Raw genomic sequence first — 19,383 nt, forward strand, 5'->3', positions numbered from 1 at the left:
ATTCGTTTATCAAAATTTTGAGTAGCCAAAGTTGAAATCAGGTTTCGAAGAATTTCAAGTTTAGGACATGAGTATCTATGATGCTTTTCAGGTTTTCCATTACAATTTTTAGATACAAAGGTAAACTTGGCCAGTAATTGCGAATTTAATGTTGCCGTATTGAATTTCGAACGAAGATTAGAGAAAATCGAAATATGATATGATCGTAGTTTTGAGGAAGTTATGTACGAAGTAGGGGGAAAAAACGCGGGATTAGAGAGAACATCTGTGCTTCTGTGTGCACCAGTGTTACCAGATGCTCAACACATCGGTCTATAATCTAGTAATATTAACCCTGACTGGTCCTACGCGTAGTTGCCATTGCGACGCTTGTTTCAATTGGTCGAGCACGGCCGAGCTGTTACGGGGCAATACGAATGACGAACTTTCTAACGTGTTTACCAATATGGCGTACCGACGTTTGAATTTGATCGTTACGTGACGGCACACTGAGAAGTTTGTGAAACACATTGAAAACATATGTGAAATTGTAACATTTACGTGATATATTGGAGCGATACGGGTTAGAACAGACTATCAGCTGGCCTTGGATTTCACGACCGTGCATTCGTAATGGAGAATTTCGTGAAGATCGAGAAAATCGGTGAAGGTGATTTGACGATGCTTACTATCCAGGTCGTGCTTTTCCAATTAAACTTCCTTTATTATGTACCGAGGTTGTACTCTCTGGTAATCTGAGATTATTTCGACCGCTATTCTGTCATCGAGTACAATTAATTGATCGTTAATTATCGTAATTATTAGCGTGGCTTACAAATTTTTGTTAAGTTTGCGTCTATCGATCTACGTTATTGTAGGATAAGTTTTTTTGGCAATTATAATTGCTGGTCGGAGACGGGTAAAATTCTTATTTGGATAAAAGCTTTGAATAATAATAAATCCATTATTTGTTTAATGAGAATACAAATTTGAGTTGTTAGATATAATTGAGTACTGCATTAAACGAATAAGAATTGCACGTCTCTGTCATTGATCTATTGTTAAGATACACAAATATATGTATGTTTCCTGTCTATGCTGGAAAACATTGCCATTAATGTTTCTTTATGTACTGTATGCAAAATGTGGGAGGCGATACAGTAAAAGATTTTCACAGGTACTTATGGGGTAGTATATAAGGGAAAGCACAAGAAAACAGGGGAAATTGTAGCTATGAAAAAGATTCGTTTGGAAAGTGATGACGACGGAATGCCATCAACGGCAATTCGTGAGATATCATTGCTCAAAGAGTTACCTCATCCCAATATTGTCAGATTAATGGATGTGTTGATGGAAGAGACCAGATTGTATCTCATTTTTGAATACCTTACTATGGATCTAAAAAAATATATGGATAGTTTAGGTGCTGGGAAAGTGCTAGAACCAAAAATGGTTAAATCTTATTTATATCAGGTTGGTAAATATAATAATGTATGTAATATACAACTGTGCAGGGTTGGGAAGGTTTTTTTTTTCTTCTGGTCTTGCGTAACATAATTTTAAACAGTACCAAAACTACCAATATTTATCGTTCTGCTCATATTTTTTATATTAATCACGTTCATTCTATTCTAGATTACGCGCGCTATCCTTTTCTGCCACAAGCGTAGAATATTACATCGCGATTTGAAGCCTCAGAATTTACTGATCGACAAATCAGGGGTTATTAAAGTAGCAGATTTCGGGCTCGGTAGAGCGTTTGGCATACCGGTCAGAATATACACGCACGAAGTAGTTACTTTATGGTACAGAGCTCCAGAAATTCTTCTCGGCGCTAACAGATATTCGTGCGCCATCGACATATGGAGCGTAGGTTGTATATTCGCCGAAATGGCCACTAAGAAACCGCTATTCCAAGGAGATAGCGAGATCGATCAACTATTTAGAATATTTCGGTATGACTCGAACGATGTACTAGATTAGGGATGGGGAACTAGCAGCTTAAAGGCCGCGTGTAATTTGCTAGTCTATAGGTTTCTAAAAGGACATTGATTAGTATTTAGATACATATCCCATACTTTTGACAAAATTAGGAGGAATCCGTGAAGTAACATCGTAGTCTTTGAATTGCAGAAGGTTCTCTACCCCTGTGCTGGATTGTAACTTGATGGAATGGAAAGTAATAATATATGTATTTTATAGTATACTGAGGACTCCTACCGAAGAGATATGGCCTGGTGTAACACAACTAACAGATTACAAGGCTACATTTCCAAATTGGATAACAAATAATTTGGAGTCGCAAGTTAAAACGTTAGACGCGGATGGTCTCGATCTTTTGCAATCGATGCTTATCTATGATCCTGTGCACAGAATATCGGCGCGATCTGCTTTGCAACATCCTTATTTCAACGATTTGGATCTAACCAAATTGCCTTCCGCATAAAAGTACGGAGAACTACGAAATGATAGATGTATATTGCTCAGATATTGTGACGTTTTAATCGTGTGACTATATGGAGAATATGTCTCAGGGTATCTGAAAATGAAGTTTATTTATTCGAGTATAAGAACACGTTTAAGTTTCCTTTTTATGACTGCTCATTGGATATGGAAAATTCATGTAGGGTACTTTGATTTCTTATTGCGATTATATTGTGTTTTTTTCGACAGAATTTTGAATGAAAATTTCGATGAACGTACCATGTCATGATAAGTCACCGCAGCATGCTCGAGCAAGTTTAACTGTAGCAGTTTGATATTTCAGTGATTCATCTTTAGCACACACAAAAAAAAATGCACAGTTGTCTAACCGACAGCACGACGTATTACGTATTTGTTAAAATTTACTTATTTTCTATATTTAGCATTTATCGATTTAAACGAAGGTATTGCGGAACTATAAGTGCCTTTAAATACCATTATACCATACTGAATAGAAACATTACTTCTTCAGAAAGAGCAGATTACTTTAACTCAACTAAGGATATTTTGCTATTGCCACGTGTACATATCACTGAACAATCTCATAAGCTTGTTGAAATATATCTTTTGTACTTTTATTCTCAAATAAATGACGATATTTTATTCGAAAGCGTTATTCCGTGTTTGTTCGAACATCTTCGTTACTTCCGCGGTGGTACCGTGCAATTGCACCGCTATTTTCCCCTAGTATGACGTTGCCTTTTATCTTCCAATATACAAATTAAATTACATTGTTACGGAGAAAAGAATGAAACCATACGTGGTGTTAGCGGTTCTCGGAACAACTAGCTTGATTCGCTTACGGTTGAAAGTGATTCATCGCTACCAGCGGTGTAAGAGAATTATGCGAGACCCGCGTCTTTGCTACCTTCTTTAATAAAAATACATTTTGCATTTGTGGTCCAAGCAAGCACAGTGTAATTATTTAGTAAATATTTCGATACAATTAGATCCTCTTACGAACGTAAATACTTAAAAGTCAGTGGTAAATAAATAACAGTCTGATGATATTTTTCAAAATACGGTACCCTTATCTTCCCTTCCTTCTTTAATAAAAATTAAAATCACATGAACGTGGTCGAACGACGTTGCGTATCGACCAGGTTCGTCATACATAAATGATCAGTATCGTGTCTTTTATTGTCTTTTATTGTTTAAGTAGATTAATATTTTAACGCGGCATAGGATAGAAAAAAATCATTTTCACAAAAAAGGTAACCGAAGAAATGAGTCAATTACTTTAGATTCCTTAGGGATAACGTGTTTGATCGGCACTGTACCAGTTCATTGAAAGTGTGTGTGACCCGCAGTCGGATTCAGAGTGGGGCACGTCTCATAAAGACCTCCATGCGGTCTAGTGTTTACAGTACCAGTTCAGAGTCTGACAATATCGCTTCGCCGTAAGTAAACTTCCTTCGCTTTAGACGCGTAACGTTTTATAATTTTGCATTTAATTTTCATCCATTATCGTATTCCAATGTAATTTGCGCGTTGCTCGAACGGCCATTGACTCCAATGAATATTTAAATACTCGTATGTGCTTCCATGTATTACAAGACTTCTGTGAACGTTTGTGTAAAATCATTTCATTGTTCGGTCTCTTCCAATCGGAGACAGTGAAACTTAATTTGCGGATAGACTTTGATAATAAAATATTTTCCAGAAAATCTGTGCTCGAAGCATATTAATTAATGGGAGCTAAATCTTTTGATATTTTCGTTTCTCGTTTTATGAAAGGAATTCCCGTTTCGATAGGAAACTTTCCACAACAAGGTTTCAGTTCAGCTACGGACACCGCTGCACACAGAGTTTTCAACCCGTTATTTTGTTACATAAATGTAGTGTTCTGCGTATACATGGATCTACATTTTCCGCTATGTTAATTAACGTCGCGTGGACATAAAAGCATATACGGGTCGTTCATGGCAGATATGTGAAAGCTGAGTCTCACGCTGTAAATAAAGAAGCTTCTACGAAGTACGGAGGTCGTCGAGGTTGCCCTTTAATCTCGTGCGTGTTTTTTTTTTTTTCGGTGTAACGGTCGGACAGAAGCGTCATCAGATACTCGATGCAGTTCACGGTTTAAAATTCACCAGAAGTGAATCATATCATAGTATTTTAAATAAACTGTTCGAATTGGAAGTCTGTGTTTAAATGGGATAAATAATGTAAAAGAAGTATTATATTGTTTTAATAATTTATTAACTTACATAACAACGTATACGATATTATTACTATATTCGAATATTAATAGTACTAAATTGTAGTGCAACGGTTTTGGAGTAAACAACGATATCTCTTCTCGAAGTTTTACAACGAAAATAGAATTATAAGCTGGTGCAATTTACAATGTTATGTTTTCAAGGGGGATCTATGAAAAAATTAAATTGTAGATTGCGTGCGGGGATTTCCAGGCATAAGTATTATACAGGGTGTTCGGTCAACCGTGGGAAAAATTTTAATGCGGGATTCTAGAGGCCAAAATAAGTCGAAAATCAAGAATATCGATTTGTTGATGGAGGCTTCGTTAAAAAGTTGTTAACAATTAAATTCAAAAATTTCAAATCGTTCTAAAAAAATTATTTTCGGTTGCGAGGATCTATTATAATCATTTTTGGTCATTACACATACCCCCGAAATCCTACGGACTTTCGAGAAAAAAATTCCTTACCGAAAATCTAATTAGGTGCCTTTTTTGACGAAAAAAAAAATTTCAAATCGTTCTGGAAAAATTATTTTCGGTTGCGGGGGTCAATTGCAATCATTTTTGGTGAATAGACATACCCCCGAAATCCTACCCACTTTCTAGAAAAAAATTCGAGGTGTGAAATTTTTCGACGGAAAAAAAAAATTTTCAGATTGTTTTGGAAAAATTATTTTCGGTTGTGGGGGTCAATTGCAATAATTTTTGGTGAATAGACATACCCCCGAAATCCTGCGCATTTTCGAGAAAAAAATTCAGTACGAGCGGGACTTTAAACGTTAATAACTTTTTAACAAAGCCTCCATAAACAAATTGGTATTCTTGATTTTCATCTTATTTTGGCCTCTAGAATCACCCATTAAAATTTATCCCAGGGTTGTATAAGGAAATGATATTGCGAGATAATTGAATCGTCGAATTATTATTACGAGCATTCGAATATTAATATTTCCTAATTTCAGTATATTGTAAAGATTGTATTTCCAGATGAGGACTCTATCTTCTTTTATATTGCTGGTGGGATGCTTTGTCTTAGCCAAAGCCCACACATATCACTTGGGCGCCTGTCCCATTGTAGAACCAGTGCCGGAATTCCACATGAATAAGGTAAGTGGAAAATTGAACGAGTCACTTGTCCGCTTCGTGTACCTTCGAAATAAAATTTCCCTATTAAATTTCAGTTTCTAGGCGTATGGTACGTGATCCAGAAGACGTCGACGGCCAGTAAATGCATCACGTACAATTACACTCGCGGCGAAGAGCCTGGCGAGTACGTGATAACCCAAGATTCTGATCACCCGGTATTAGGTAAGATCGTTAGGAATAGAAACGAAACTAAGTTTATAAGGGCAAGGTCACGGAAGATGATGTAAAATTGTGTTTTCGAAGACTTACAACAATGGTTGAACGTCAATGATTTTCTTTTGTACTCGCGCTTGTGGCGTTGTACATACTATTAGAAGCTTGTAGATTAATAAAGGAGGAGAATGTTGGGCCCCATCGGGACTCATAAAAGCATGTCAATGGAATAACTGTCTGGCAAGTGGGATGAATTATCCGTAATAAAGCTATGTCTCTGTACGTAGGACTTACACCATTGAAGCACGAGTATCATTACACCGGTGAATTGACCATTCCGGAACTGAGCACCGCGGCACGAATGCAAGTTCGTTTTCCTCTCAGTAAGTATCGTGATAAAGTAGTGCTGTGATTAGATACAAATTAATTAAGCTCGTTTCGCGATCTCCCGAACGTCAGTCTACGCAGACGAGTGCTTTTGAACTCGTATATACTGACAATTGAGTTTTCGTTCATCCAATTTGGGACAATTGGTAGGCGCTCTTGGGGGAATCTTGAATATTTTCCGAACAGTAATGAAAAATTGATGGACGAGCAATTTAAATTTAATTGTAAAGCAGAAGTTCGCGTCTTTGTAGTCTTCGAGTGCAACCGAACTTTATCTGCATTCCCTACTCGCATAAATTATTCAACCGTGCCAAAGGAAGGAAGCAATCGATGCAATTTATTTTTAGGCGTAGCTGGAAGTGCGTCGCACGTGATCTTCGCCACCGACTACGCGAACTACGCGGGCGTTTTCACCTGCCAGAAGTTTGCATTCGCTCATCGTCAGAGCGCCACCATCCTCTCCAGACACCGCGACCTGGACAAGAGCTACGTAGACATGATACGTCAGAAATTGAGTAACTTCGGCGTGGATCCTTACGATCTGAGCATCATCACTCAAACCGGATGCCCCAAGGGCAACAACACGCTAGATATCAATGTAGATCCGAACACGTTCTCGTCCGAGAACATAGGCAACGTGGTGCGCAAGGCCGGGGAGAAATTAGGCGATGGGGTCCAATGGGTGGCCTCTGCGGGTAGCAAAGTTTACCACAAAATAGCGGGAAGCGAGGAGAAGAGCACCAGCAAACCGGAGGAGCACACCAGAGCCGCCATTACCAGGGATTACGAGACCAACGAAGTCGAATGGATCCCATAAATTTTAGGTTTAAACGGTGAATTTTAGCTATTTTGATCTCGTTCCGTTTTATTATCACGTTAGGTACGTTCCAGTTATCGACGCATCTTTTGGCACGAAAGTTTATTTTATATTTGAATACTAAAGGAACGAAGCACCATTGACCATAGGTGTCTCAATCATAATATTAAGATTTGAGCGTGTTTGACGTTAAAATGAAAAATACTATATCTGTTTTTTATTTTAAACATTTATTCGTTAATTACAAAAAAATTGTTTCCAACCCCTCGGTAACTTGACCACCGAAGTCACTATATTGATTTCCCTGCTAGTAACTACGTTAATGGAATTTAAATTGTTTATAACTGGGTTAGCGTCGGGATTAGGTGCACTTATTTTACATCGATGAGAGTATAAAATCGTTTAAGAGTTTAACCAGTACGCGCGAGCATCGGAATTTCATGAAGAAGTCGCGATCGATCGAGGTGTTTGTATTTACGTTGGACGTGTATGCATCGATGGAGGCAGGCCGGAGGTAGTTCTAGAACGAGAACAAAAGACTACGTGACTAATAAAATGATATTTTTACTTCGATGGCTATTATTCGGATAAGTGGACGGTGATTGACAATATCGACGATTGTCAATGTAAAATAAAAGCTTCTTGAAGCGTACGAGTGGATTGTTCTTCCTTTCTGTACCCAACGAACGATTTTTAAGCATTTCTCGCGTCTACCACTATTTATAATATTTATATCGGAATCTCGGTGAGAGATAAACGATTAAGATACATCGTAAAACACTTTGACTTAAATTGAATTGATATACGTAAAAAATTAAAATCTGATTACAGGTTGCGAACGAACAAAAAGATATTTCGTGCGTGAAAGGTTGATACAGTTGAGAGAAAACACGAGCAAAGAAGACCTTCCACGCAAGTCGTATTGGGTCAGATGCTATAGCAAGCCTTCGTAAGGCGAAATTACTCAATACCGATCACATTCTATTTAGCCATAGCAGCACGGTCCCCTTAATCAAGGACTTTTATTTCTTTCCCCCTGCAATACAGATGCAACGTTCGATCCTAGGCCCAAATAGAGTAGGATGATGGCAAACCGAAGTTAACTCGGGGATACTATAGCGGAGCACTGCGTTTCCAAGAGGCACTCGGTCATTTATGCTTTCTGGTAATCTTTTGACGGGGAAAGACCTGTCCAGTAGTAGTTTCGAGTTTGTTCGAAGCGGTTGTGTTGTTCATTAGCGGCGGTGTTGGGGTACCGCGTACCCCAGTATAGTGTTAACGAGTTTACGTACAAAGTATATAAAAATATTAAATATATATTGAGAAAAAAGTTCGATGTGAAATTATCCTTGACCTAAAAATTCAGGGTCAAATTTTTTCGATTACTGTATTTAAAAAGAGTCGAAAGAACCGTAGGTCCCCCCCTCCAAAAGATATTACATTTAATACTTTGACGGCCGCTGTCACGTATACGTGATTATACTATGTATGTATATTTACGATGTAATCCCTTATCCAACCTGTTTTTTTTATCACTTCCTCCTGAAAAGTGTACTCGATACTTATATTACTTTCATTTGAATTTCGTTTCGGTCACTCTGTATACGAAGCGTAGCCCTCCGGAGTGCCCTAGCACGGCGACGACATTAATGCTATCTATTTTGCAGCGGACAGTTATATGTTATATAGTTATAAACATGCAGGCGTATCACGTGATTTCGAGTCTCCCCGATGTAACGCATCTGGACCACGGGTTCGTATATCTATGCCCCTGAATATTAGTATCCTGACGATACGTTTCAACGATCAGTCTAATAGCAGCCGTTGAGGAGAAACAAAGCTAGCCTTGTTCGGGCTAGAGGGCATCCGATAACATCCACCCTTGGACGTACGCAAACTTCCGGAGACATTGACGGCTCTCGCAGGACCACGACACGCGTCGCCGGTCACTTTTCCTAATAGAAATCGAAGGCAACGGTACATTAACGTGAGTTCAATTGTCCATAAAGCAATTTCAAACACTTTCGACACCTTTCTGAAGCACGCTGAATTTTTGTATGATTTTTTTTAAAGATTTTCTTTCGTGTCCCCCTTGTATTCTAAGACTCTCTCCTTCCCCCCATTTTGTAAAATACTGCAATAGAGGATAAAGCAGCATTTTGCAAAATAAAATCGGGCAAACTTTAAAAAAAAAGTGTTCTATAACCAGTGGACGCAAAAGAAAATTTTTAATGTACAAAAATGTAGACAACTTACGCGTACTGATAAACAAGAATTTACAATGTATAAAATTATTTTATCTTCGGTGCGTGCGCGATACTTTATTTATTACTTAATAAAAATGTGCAATAGTCGGTAGCGTGTGCACGGTCGTTGAAATATTAAAAATCATCTTTGTCGTTACCATGTATGCATTGTTCGTTCGTTGGAATAATAGAAGTTTTTAAAAGTGCCACGCTGGCGGAGTATTTTCGAACGATGAATTAAATGGATAATCGTATCAATTCCGTGTCTACCTGCCCGGAAGGGTTGTTGCGCACTGCAGCAGCTCGAGTCGCGTTGCGGTTTCGGGGGTGCGCAGACGGGGGTGGTGCTGACAGTGCTGGCAGCCCAAGCGCACCTTGCTTCCTCATTCAGTGCTTTTCGCGTTATTCCGCCGACTCGTAGCCTTTTCTCCGCCGCGATCGGACCGATCAGTTGCGAACCGATCGATCGCGGTTCGAACGCGCGATCCCTTCGAACCGTAGCCTTCAACGACTGGGTGGTTCTTCTTCGGTGTTCTTTGGGCCGCGGTTGGTGCAACGTCCACGCCATGCACGTTGCTGCACGTGCACGAGCTTTCCACAGGGTAATTCATCGATTTAAAGCGGTTCGCGCACTACGTGTCGTAACGAGCGACGATTCTCCCCGGGAATTGTACTCCGCGTCAAATCGACGCTAATTTCGCTAATTCCACGACGACGGTATTGCGTTTCTTTGTTATCGTACTACTCTTTGCTGCTCCATTTTACAATTCTCCACGCGTTTACGACTTCGTGGTACAAGATATTTTATCTAAACAAAATTAATGAAAGTGAAAAGACTTTATGTAGAAATACTGAGAAATTATTTCGCGAAGAATAGACAATTATTTTATTTGTATATATATTATATATTTCGAACTTTTGTGTTCCATTAGAACGTCGCTCTTTTTAACGCAAGTTCATTAAATAATTTGACGTTAAATTTGCTCTTGCGTGCTCCATGTTACAAACCTAGTAAACGATTAAAGAAACAAAATTTGTTTCACGCCAAAAAAAAAGACCAGCCCCCTTGAACAATTTAATTCGACAAAAAATTGAGTCGATATCTTCGTCAATTCCCGAGAGCATAACTTGCTGCGCTGTATATTGGGTCATCATCTATAACGGGGTTTAATAATTTGGGAACGAAACTGTCCCAGTCCGGTGGAGCATTGGACCTGTGACCGATCAGATACGATGATAATGATTTACGAAGTGACCCTCAGAGTCGACGAAGGTGGGTCAGAGTCGACGAGTCGCAGTTGATTGGCCACGGTTATAGGGTTGTCGATGTGGTTCACAGGTTCAAGAGACAAGTTCGTCAACGATCCCCGCTGACCCAGATTCTATCTATCGGCTTCAATTTCGCCAGTATGGCGCGGGGTGTTTAGCGTCACGCTTTCAGGATCATAATCAACCCTCCCAAACTGGGATGATCTAATCAGGCTAATTAAATTAATTTCCTATCGATCCGAGAACGTTATTGTGTATCGCTATTTAAATGTCAATTGCTCGTAACATAACCTTAAACTGATCGTAACATAACCTCACATTCGATCGTTCTCGTCTCATGCTTTTAATATTGCTATCAATATTGGTGCACACCGAATGCACAGACAGATACTTAACATCCTATAGAGACCTTACATCGTCAAAGTTACAGATTGTTCGTTATACTTAATTTTATATCAAAAATTTCGCACGCATCAAGGGGTTAAGTTCAACACGTTGACGCCATTTTTTCATGTCTAATTTTACAAGCATCGGGGCTTTTCTCATTGTAAATAGAATTGGCAAACTCGGAGAAACTTTACGCAATTTCTTTAAAATTCACGACGCAGAAATCTCCGAATAAACAGACGTCTTCGATAATTTGCCATCTTTTATCGCCAGCAATCTCCGAAGGTTATTTAAAAGCAATTTAGAGTCGCGTTTCGTGGCCAGAGGCTCTCGCGGAGATTCGCAAGGTCGTTGGACATTTCTTCTTTCCAGTAGTAACTGATACATTCGCAGGACCATCGGTACTCGTGAACGTTTCAGAGTTAAATAACGAAATATAAAGTTGCGCAAGACGAGCCTTGGAACTAATTCAAATCTCATTTGTTGGCTTGACAACTTTATCCAAAAACGTAAAATTTTTCCGAGATGGAATTTATCAGCTGCTTGAAAGATGGCTTAAAGTTACAGAAAGTAACGGCGAATACTTTGATCGAACAATTCAATTTACTTTCTTTTAACATAAACATTGGATGTGGTTGAAAAAATTGGATTGTTCATTTGTACACCTAATATAATACCCCGCATAAATCCCATAGAACATTTATGGGCCGAAACTGGAAGAAAACTTAGAAGTTATGACATGACGTCCAAGGAAATGTTAAAAAACAGAATAACAGAAATATGGAATCCCATTGAAGAAAAGACAACAGAGAAACTTGTATACAGTATGGTTATTGATGCCAAAGGAGGACCAACCAGATATTAACATCGAACAATTCAAGATTTATTCATACGTTCGAATACTTTTGTGACGTCCAAAAATGGTATGTTTATACTCAGTGCCTTGTGAATCCTGTATGCATTGTCAGATTTCTTCGTAATTTTACTTATACGTTCTCAAGACTCCTAAGTGCCTTCATTTACAATTTTATTTTGAAAACTTAAACCCAACGTGTTTTATTTGTTAACCATGTAGATTGGAGGCGTTCGAACACTTTCGTGAGCTACTCTTTAAAGCAGAAATTTCCTTTCGTTTGGAGGAAAACCGCTGATCCAATGGGAACCGGAAACACGGTTATTCGATTCCCTCGCGGAGAATCGATCGGTCGAATTACTGGACAATGTCGATCGGAAGGACAGCCAGTACGAAACCTTGGACGTTCCTTTTCTTCCTTATCTCCTAATGGCCTTACTAGACGCGTCCTTGATGAGATCTTTGGGGAACAGTTCTCGAGAAAGGTGAAGCACCATCAGTCGCCACGCGTTCCTTCGAGAGTCGCTGCCTCGAATATTCGCCTCACATTTCGTCTCCGCGATTAATCACACGACGGGGCACCGTGCGACTCTTAATCGCGTTTCCAAGTTTTGGAAAAGACGACGCTCTTCCGCGAACGAGCGTCAGTTACCCGCGAGGAGATCCAAGTGCACGCGGTTCGATGCTTCGTTCAAAATAAATCTCCCTTATTGCGACGCGAGATTTTTCGTAGCAAGTGTTAATTTCCAGCGAATCAGTTGTAAGTATTTCAGCGTTTTCCTCCGTTGCGATTGTGCCTGGTAAATATGTAAATACGGAGGGCGTCAGGGGGTGGGCAAATAAGTTGATTTTAATTCTCAGAAACGAGATTTTTATTTGAGACACTCGGAGCGCGTCAATAAAATTTAAATGTTGAACTTGATCCCACCGCCGATCAGAATGCGTATTATTCCATTGAACGAATGATTTGATGGCGGTGAAATGGTGGAAATGGAATCGTCATTGCTGCATGTGGAGCAAGGTTGGAAAGTGTACACGGGGTCGCGTTTCCATAATTAGAGAAAAGGAAATCGTTATCAAGACACCGAAAACCGTGCTGAAACGTTGTCGTTAAAACAACCTTTCCGTTTCGTGTTTTAATAAATATATTAAATAGAGAAGCGTGAATGCGAAAATCCAGGAAATATTGAATAACGTGAGCGCGTAAGCGTGTTATTTAAATTACAAAACCGATCCTCCGACGTAATGAATCGAGTACGCGCAAGGACGTACGAACACCTTGATGCTTGCCTTGTAAGATGCGAACAAAAATTACAAATTATGCTAATAATAGAATCCGTTGCATCGGCTCGTATTACGTTCTCATTAACGGGTGCAATTTTATATCTCTGGGTATCTACGGTCAAAGAAAAATGCAACCTCTTCCGTGATTGTAACAGCATCGTGCAGTCGTTGATCCAGATGGTTCAGAGATCCAGAGTTCTGCGTTTTAATTATCAAGAATGGGGGGAGAAATTAATACTCTTGGGAGTCCTAGAATCTGGAATCTGGAATCTGGAATCTGGAATCCTGAACTATCTCAAAAATTATTTTCAAGCTCGAAAAGGGGATGGAAATTTGTGGAAAAATCTGGGGAATTCTGGAGGCGGGATTCCCGAGCGGAATCAGCATAGGCAGGACCGTTTGACCCGTGGCAAGGAGAATCGAATCGATCCACAACGTTTAATTGATCTCTACCCCGCCAGTTGGCTCGTTAAAGCGACCGGAATTCCTGCGGGGCAATCTGTTCAAACGCGGCGTTCAACGAGCAACGTTTAATGACAGATTAAGAAAGAAAACGTCACGCTGTCCTGTCACGTAACGCAATCAGTTTTCATTAGACCCGTGTCATAGTCATTGCAGGCTTTCCTAGTCCTGGATCACGGGGGTACTAATTTTGCCATATCACGGCAATCCAGGGGAGCCCCGTCCAACTCGTTAAATACCAAATTCCTCCCTCTTCAAATTGATATTTATCACTTGTAAAAATCACACGACGATCAAAGAAATTGCAATGCATTTTAATCTCGAGATACAATCTCTCCGCGCCAAGTTTGCAATTACTCGACCTTGTGCGTTCGTTGTTATGGTGTTGTCACTGTTTGTTCAAGAGAAAATGCGGTTAAAACACCAATAACGTTGATATATTTGTCTAACCAGCGAGTAGTTGCTCAATTGTTGGGAAATGTTTGCGAATCATTGACCCACTATGCTCGTTGCTGTTGACGTTCTTATTAACGGGTGCAATGGTTGAACGAAAGATAAATAAACCCGTTGGTCCGTGCTCAAGAAAACCACAATCATATATTTAGTAAAATTAAGAAAATATTAAAGAAAGTCGTTTCCATTTCGACGAATGATACCACTGACGATCTTGAACATATGACTATTTTCATACTATTTCTAGTTTTTATTTACTGTCTACTTATTTATAGTCGTAAATATTTAACACATAAAACGTTACAAAAACTCTATAAAAATTCCTGATAATTTAATTGCCAAACACTGCCAACCTTTAATAGGAGTTTCGCAAGTTGCGTTCGACCTTCTTCGGGATCCCTGTTTAAAATTCTAATGAATGCAAATTTGAACTGAGCGTAACCTTTATGATCGATGATAAAATGAAACGTGCTCAATTTTCGACTCGATATCTGAGTTATTCGTTCACACGATCGGAAATTCTCAACAAACAGTGTTTGTTTGATCATGTTTGTAGATGCTCGCGGTGTTCCTGTTACTAATACCGACGCTTTGGGGCGATGGAGGCCAGGCCAGCGTCTTTGTGGCCGACACCACCATGTCCAGAATGGTGGAAATAAAACCGGAGCCGCCTTATTGCGCTCTGTACAGCGATCGTGGCGTCATACAAAGTCTGGTCCTCGGCGCCAATCCGAAGAAAGTCCGGCAAATGCCTAATAATCTCGTCGCGGACCTCGAGGAAACGTGCAGAGCCTCTCGTGCTAAGGGAAAGGTATGACTCTCAACCCCCATCGAGCAGAGCGCTTCCATATTTGTAGTTACAAACTAAGCTCATGGTTTAACTTCGTCAGGAAACGATCCTGGTATTAGATCATCCGAGTAATACGATACTCTTAGGATTAAAATGACACCTAGTGTTTTATGATGCTCTTTACTCGACGATAACAATCGCGTATACTCCACTTTCATTACGCTCTTGAACTTTGAGCGAGGCATACAAGGTCGAATTTATTCCCGCCATTAACAATGTTTTACAGTTTACAGTTTCGTAACGAATTAACCCAGCATTTACATAAACTCGGCCACATACACTCCACACTCCTGTTTTTATTGGAGTCAAATGGATATCAACCTATGCAACGAGCGTACCGTATCAACGATCGTGTTGTTTCGTTTATAATTGACGGAAGAAATATATTACTAGTAGTTATATATTTCTTCCAGCATATTGTTTACCGTGGTCGGGTAATCTCTAGAGTAAACGAAGGTTTGCACTTTGTCAGAACCAGCCTCAAGGCGGTGGCTTGATGTACCCCGGTACAAAATGGTGCGGACCCGGTACAGTGGCGGCGTCGTACGACGACCTAGGTCGCCACCGGTTGGAGGACGCCTGTTGCAGGGAGCACGATCATTGCCCGATCACTATATCGCCGCAGGAGTGCATACACGGCGTGTGCAACAGATCGCCGTACACGCGGTCCCATTGCGACTGCGACGCGAAGTTCCGCAGATGCCTGCAGAATCTTAATTCGGAAGTCGCCAACACCCTCGGTGCCCTATTCTTCAACGTCGTACAAGTAACTTGCTTCAAGGAGAGACGCCCGTGCTCACAGTGGCAAAGGTAGGATCCGGTTTTCGATTTAACGAAATTTGTATACTGGATAATCCACCAGAAACTCCTCCGTCGAAAAAATGGATAGTTTCTTTACTTAATTTAATGCTATCGGTATTCTCATGAATAATGGGGGCACGTAAGTACCTCAGCAAAAATTCAACTCTGGAACGTTCACGAGCGAACGCAACCCGATCCTAGGCTAGGTATAATTTAACAATTTTGCTCGTCGGATCCCTCCAGTTGCGACTACTACTGGGAAAACTCGCTGAGGTACAAGATCAACGAATCGCAAGACGATCATTACGCGAAGAAGGTTCTGTTCGTGAAGATGTTCTTCCAAGCGATGGCCGAGATCCTCAAACGAAAGCAGCAGTACCTTCGAGGCGATGTTTGAGCGAGTAAACCGTTAAATTCATATCAGTTTCTCTGGCGTCCGGTGGGTGGCGGTGCGGTGGCGGTTCTTATGGGGTTCCCAACGCTTCCTCGAACGCTATTGTCGATTCTGCTCTCGTAACGTTACCGCGATCGTCGGGATCCATTCTGTGACCGCGATGCGTTTCATTTGTTGCAGGAACGGTTACGAGGAGGAGGTGGCCAACCGGTTGTGCTCCCAGTACAAATTCCGTCCCAGCGAGAAATACGTTCCGATGATGCCGTTGAACATCAACCAGCTATTGCGAAAACGAAAGAAGAGCGGGCCTGACACCCTTTGAAACGGTGTCGGTAAACAGAGTTCCGATTAGCGAAACAGCGTCTCTTTCTTTCGGTGACGATCTGCCTGAGAACTAAAACTTGTATAAAAATTAAATGGTACACACGTTTGACAAATTACTCGTAATTGAATCGTGTGTTGATTGGTCGAGTAAACTAAAAATAGAGATTATTTCTCCAGTCGGAACGACGAGTTCGAATTTAAACCTAAATATTTAGTAACGAGTACTTGAATGATTGACTTTGCGTCCACCGGAAGGAAAGACGCTAGTGACTATCTGGAAATAATTTTTTTACTCGAATTGATAAATACACCTTACATCATGGAAATTTAGACTCCTAAAATGAAACGTTTACATTTGCCGCCGTTTCTTGGACCGAGTGAATGAAACAATCGCCTGGATATTGAGAGATTTACGCGGAAAGAGCGATCGGGGTCGAGCAAAACTCCCAACTGCACTCGAGCGCTTTTATTTCTGCCCTTGGACCATCCGGTATACGAATTTGAGGGCAACAAAAGAAACTAATGGTCGGAACCGGGGAGCCTGAAACCGAGAAACGGCTATGTAAATGTAATAAAGGCCACATTTGTGGCGCGTCACCTGTCGTCCTTGCATTTGCGGTGTAACAAATGCATCCGACGAGGCCAACGCGTTGCATAGGTTCGCGACCCTTTGTTTTCTGGCCCTCGAAAGCTACAAGTAAACTCTGAAATTTGGGAAATGCAGCTTCTTCTGCCCTTTGGGTGCCGAACGAATCGTTTACAAGGTGATCGACCAGTGCATGGATGCGCTGAGCCTTCGAATCTTATTGCTAGCGCCAAAGAAGTTAATGTATCATCGATTTCTATGAATTCCACCGAGTGCAAATCAGTGAAACGATTTTACAATTGCATTCTGCTCATTATTACTCTTTAAAAGTATTAGCATTAGACGATTAACCTTCTGAAATTACGCAAAGTAAACTGTATTGATCGGAGGCACAAATGCTACGAGAAATTTTTTTAATAGAAAAAACAAGGGTAGCGTTTAAAAACGATCCACTTTTCGACTTATGGAATTGAAAATTCGAACGTAAAGCAATTGTTGAGCAATTATTGTTTGAGCGTGGCGAAAGAAGGTTTAATTGTAACGAGGTTCGCGTTTCTTGCATATCATTCGTTGTCTTTGCTGTCGCGCGAAAGGACATGCAATTGCATAATGGCGCGCAGCATGGCCGCGATCTTACTTAGATTAAGATATTTTATTAAGTTGGTGCAGAAGCGATTGGACATACGCGAGACGAAAATTCAAATGAGCTCGAAACTAATTCGCGAAATTAAGCAACACCAAAGTTTATCAACTCGTCATTGTCGATAGTAAACATTTTATTTTACTTTTGGGATCACTTTTGCATCAACTTGATAAACGAAGTACCAATGAATTCCTCAAGGTTAACGATTTTCTATTCTCTTTGATAGCTTTGACCTTTGAATGGGTATATTCAAACAAGTCTTTGAATTTTATGCAGATTAGATTAGTCCAGTAGTAATTCAAATGCTGTTAAAAGTAATTGGAAGACCAGTTGCCATTTATGCAGTCTGTTATGCTTATGGAGACGTACATATCTTACCACGAATTAATTTTCATTCCTAATATTTGGTATATTTTTCTGAATTATTCGGCAATTTTGGTCTGATAATTATTTTCAACGGCGTATGGATGATAATTTGATAACTATAATACGAAGAATCAATGGCAACGACCCTGCACAATCTCTACTGTGATTTAAACTGCTCAGGCGTGAGCTTGCTTTAGGCAGGCTCACTCGCAGAAGTACAAGCAACCGTCCGTCCATTATTTGTGGCCCTCGAGTCCAAATAATCGATGCGACCAGATAAGATCGATCGGGGACGATACCCAGATTTGTAAATAACCTCGAAAAGGTCAGCCGGGAAAGCGTGCAATCGATTAGGCGCGTCACACGAATTTCAGAAATACCTCGGTGACATTTTGTTTCCTAACGACCTTTGATCGGCTTTGATGATACGGTGGAATCTCGTTGGTTCGGTACAAATTAAACCATTAGTCGGGAACAACATTTGAATTAATTAAAAAATGTTTTAGGTTTATTGGTAATTGGTAACATTTATCAGAACAATTTAAAAAAATAATTTTTATAGTACAGTAAACCGGGTTATCGGGATTAACTGTATTAACAAATGTGGAACGGATGTATATTTATACTATAAGTATACGATTGATCGTTTAATTGTTATATATAATATTAGAGCATATGATAGTTTATGATACCGTATATTTCTAATTACGTTAAATGATTTATACATATCTTACCTCAAGTTAGTATTTGTCAGTTTTATCCTACAAATATAACGATTATTGTTAACTCTAATAATAGACAATTATATCTCGACGCTGAAGCATCGCGACGAATTAATTATCAACTTTGCACAATTTTTAATAAACATATCTACCTTTAACAGCCCGTAACTTGTATAGTATCTACCATATAATATGTATACGCTTTGTTTATGCATCGATTGAACTATTGTAATATTTTCATTAACAAAAGATTCGAAAAGTACTAAGTATAAATTGTATTCGTGATATACTGATTTAAAACGAAGACCAAGTATTCTGAAAATAAATAACTACCTCTTGATGAATAATTCGTTTCTTATTATGCAATAACTTAGATGAATAGTACAACAATAATATTTGCATCTTTCAAACGATTAATAGTTTCAAAACAAATTAGATAAAAAGTCCGTATCGTACGAACGGTCTGCGGTTTGCCAGTCTTTTTCAGACTCGGTTTGAATCGAATTCAAATATCCCGCCGTTGCGCGTACCGCGGCGCGTTGACAATAGATTCCCCGAATCTGTCTGCTCTGTA

The 19,383-nt window shown here is 39.8% G+C and overlaps 3 protein-coding genes across 3 annotated transcripts; all 3 read left to right on the forward strand.

Annotated features, from left to right (window-relative positions):
• The first annotated feature begins 78 nt into the window (after positions 1 to 78).
• On the forward strand, positions 79 to 2,939 carry LOC122396298 (cyclin-dependent kinase 1). The gene is made up of 4 exons (XM_043394568.1): positions 79 to 649; positions 1,157 to 1,452; positions 1,615 to 1,934; positions 2,182 to 2,939. The coding sequence occupies exons 1-4, from the start codon at positions 613 to 615 to the stop codon at positions 2,423 to 2,425; spliced, it is 897 nt and encodes a 298-aa protein (XP_043250503.1). The 5' UTR covers positions 79 to 612; the 3' UTR covers positions 2,426 to 2,939.
• An 814-nt stretch (positions 2,940 to 3,753) lies between these two features.
• LOC122396090 (apolipoprotein D-like) lies at positions 3,754 to 7,821 on the forward strand. The gene is made up of 5 exons (XM_043394211.1): positions 3,754 to 3,863; positions 5,654 to 5,773; positions 5,848 to 5,974; positions 6,253 to 6,348; positions 6,700 to 7,821. The coding sequence occupies exons 2-5, from the start codon at positions 5,654 to 5,656 to the stop codon at positions 7,167 to 7,169; spliced, it is 813 nt and encodes a 270-aa protein (XP_043250146.1). The 5' UTR covers positions 3,754 to 3,863; the 3' UTR covers positions 7,170 to 7,821.
• A 1,095-nt stretch (positions 7,822 to 8,916) lies between these two features.
• Positions 8,917 to 19,153, forward strand: LOC122396091 (acidic phospholipase A2 PA4). Its single transcript, XM_043394212.1, has 4 exons — positions 8,917 to 9,156; positions 14,680 to 14,934; positions 15,446 to 15,783; positions 16,349 to 19,153. Exons 2-4 carry the CDS (start codon positions 14,680 to 14,682, stop codon positions 16,488 to 16,490), a joined length of 735 nt encoding a protein of 244 aa, XP_043250147.1. The 5' UTR covers positions 8,917 to 9,156; the 3' UTR covers positions 16,491 to 19,153.
• Positions 19,154 to 19,383: the final 230 nt, after the last annotated feature.

The sequence above is a fragment of the Colletes gigas genome, unplaced genomic scaffold, assembly GCF_013123115.1.
Source record: "Colletes gigas isolate AHSC1104 unplaced genomic scaffold, ASM1312311v1 Colletes_gigas_Sc00007, whole genome shotgun sequence".
NCBI lineage: Eukaryota > Metazoa > Arthropoda > Insecta > Hymenoptera > Colletidae > Colletes > Colletes gigas.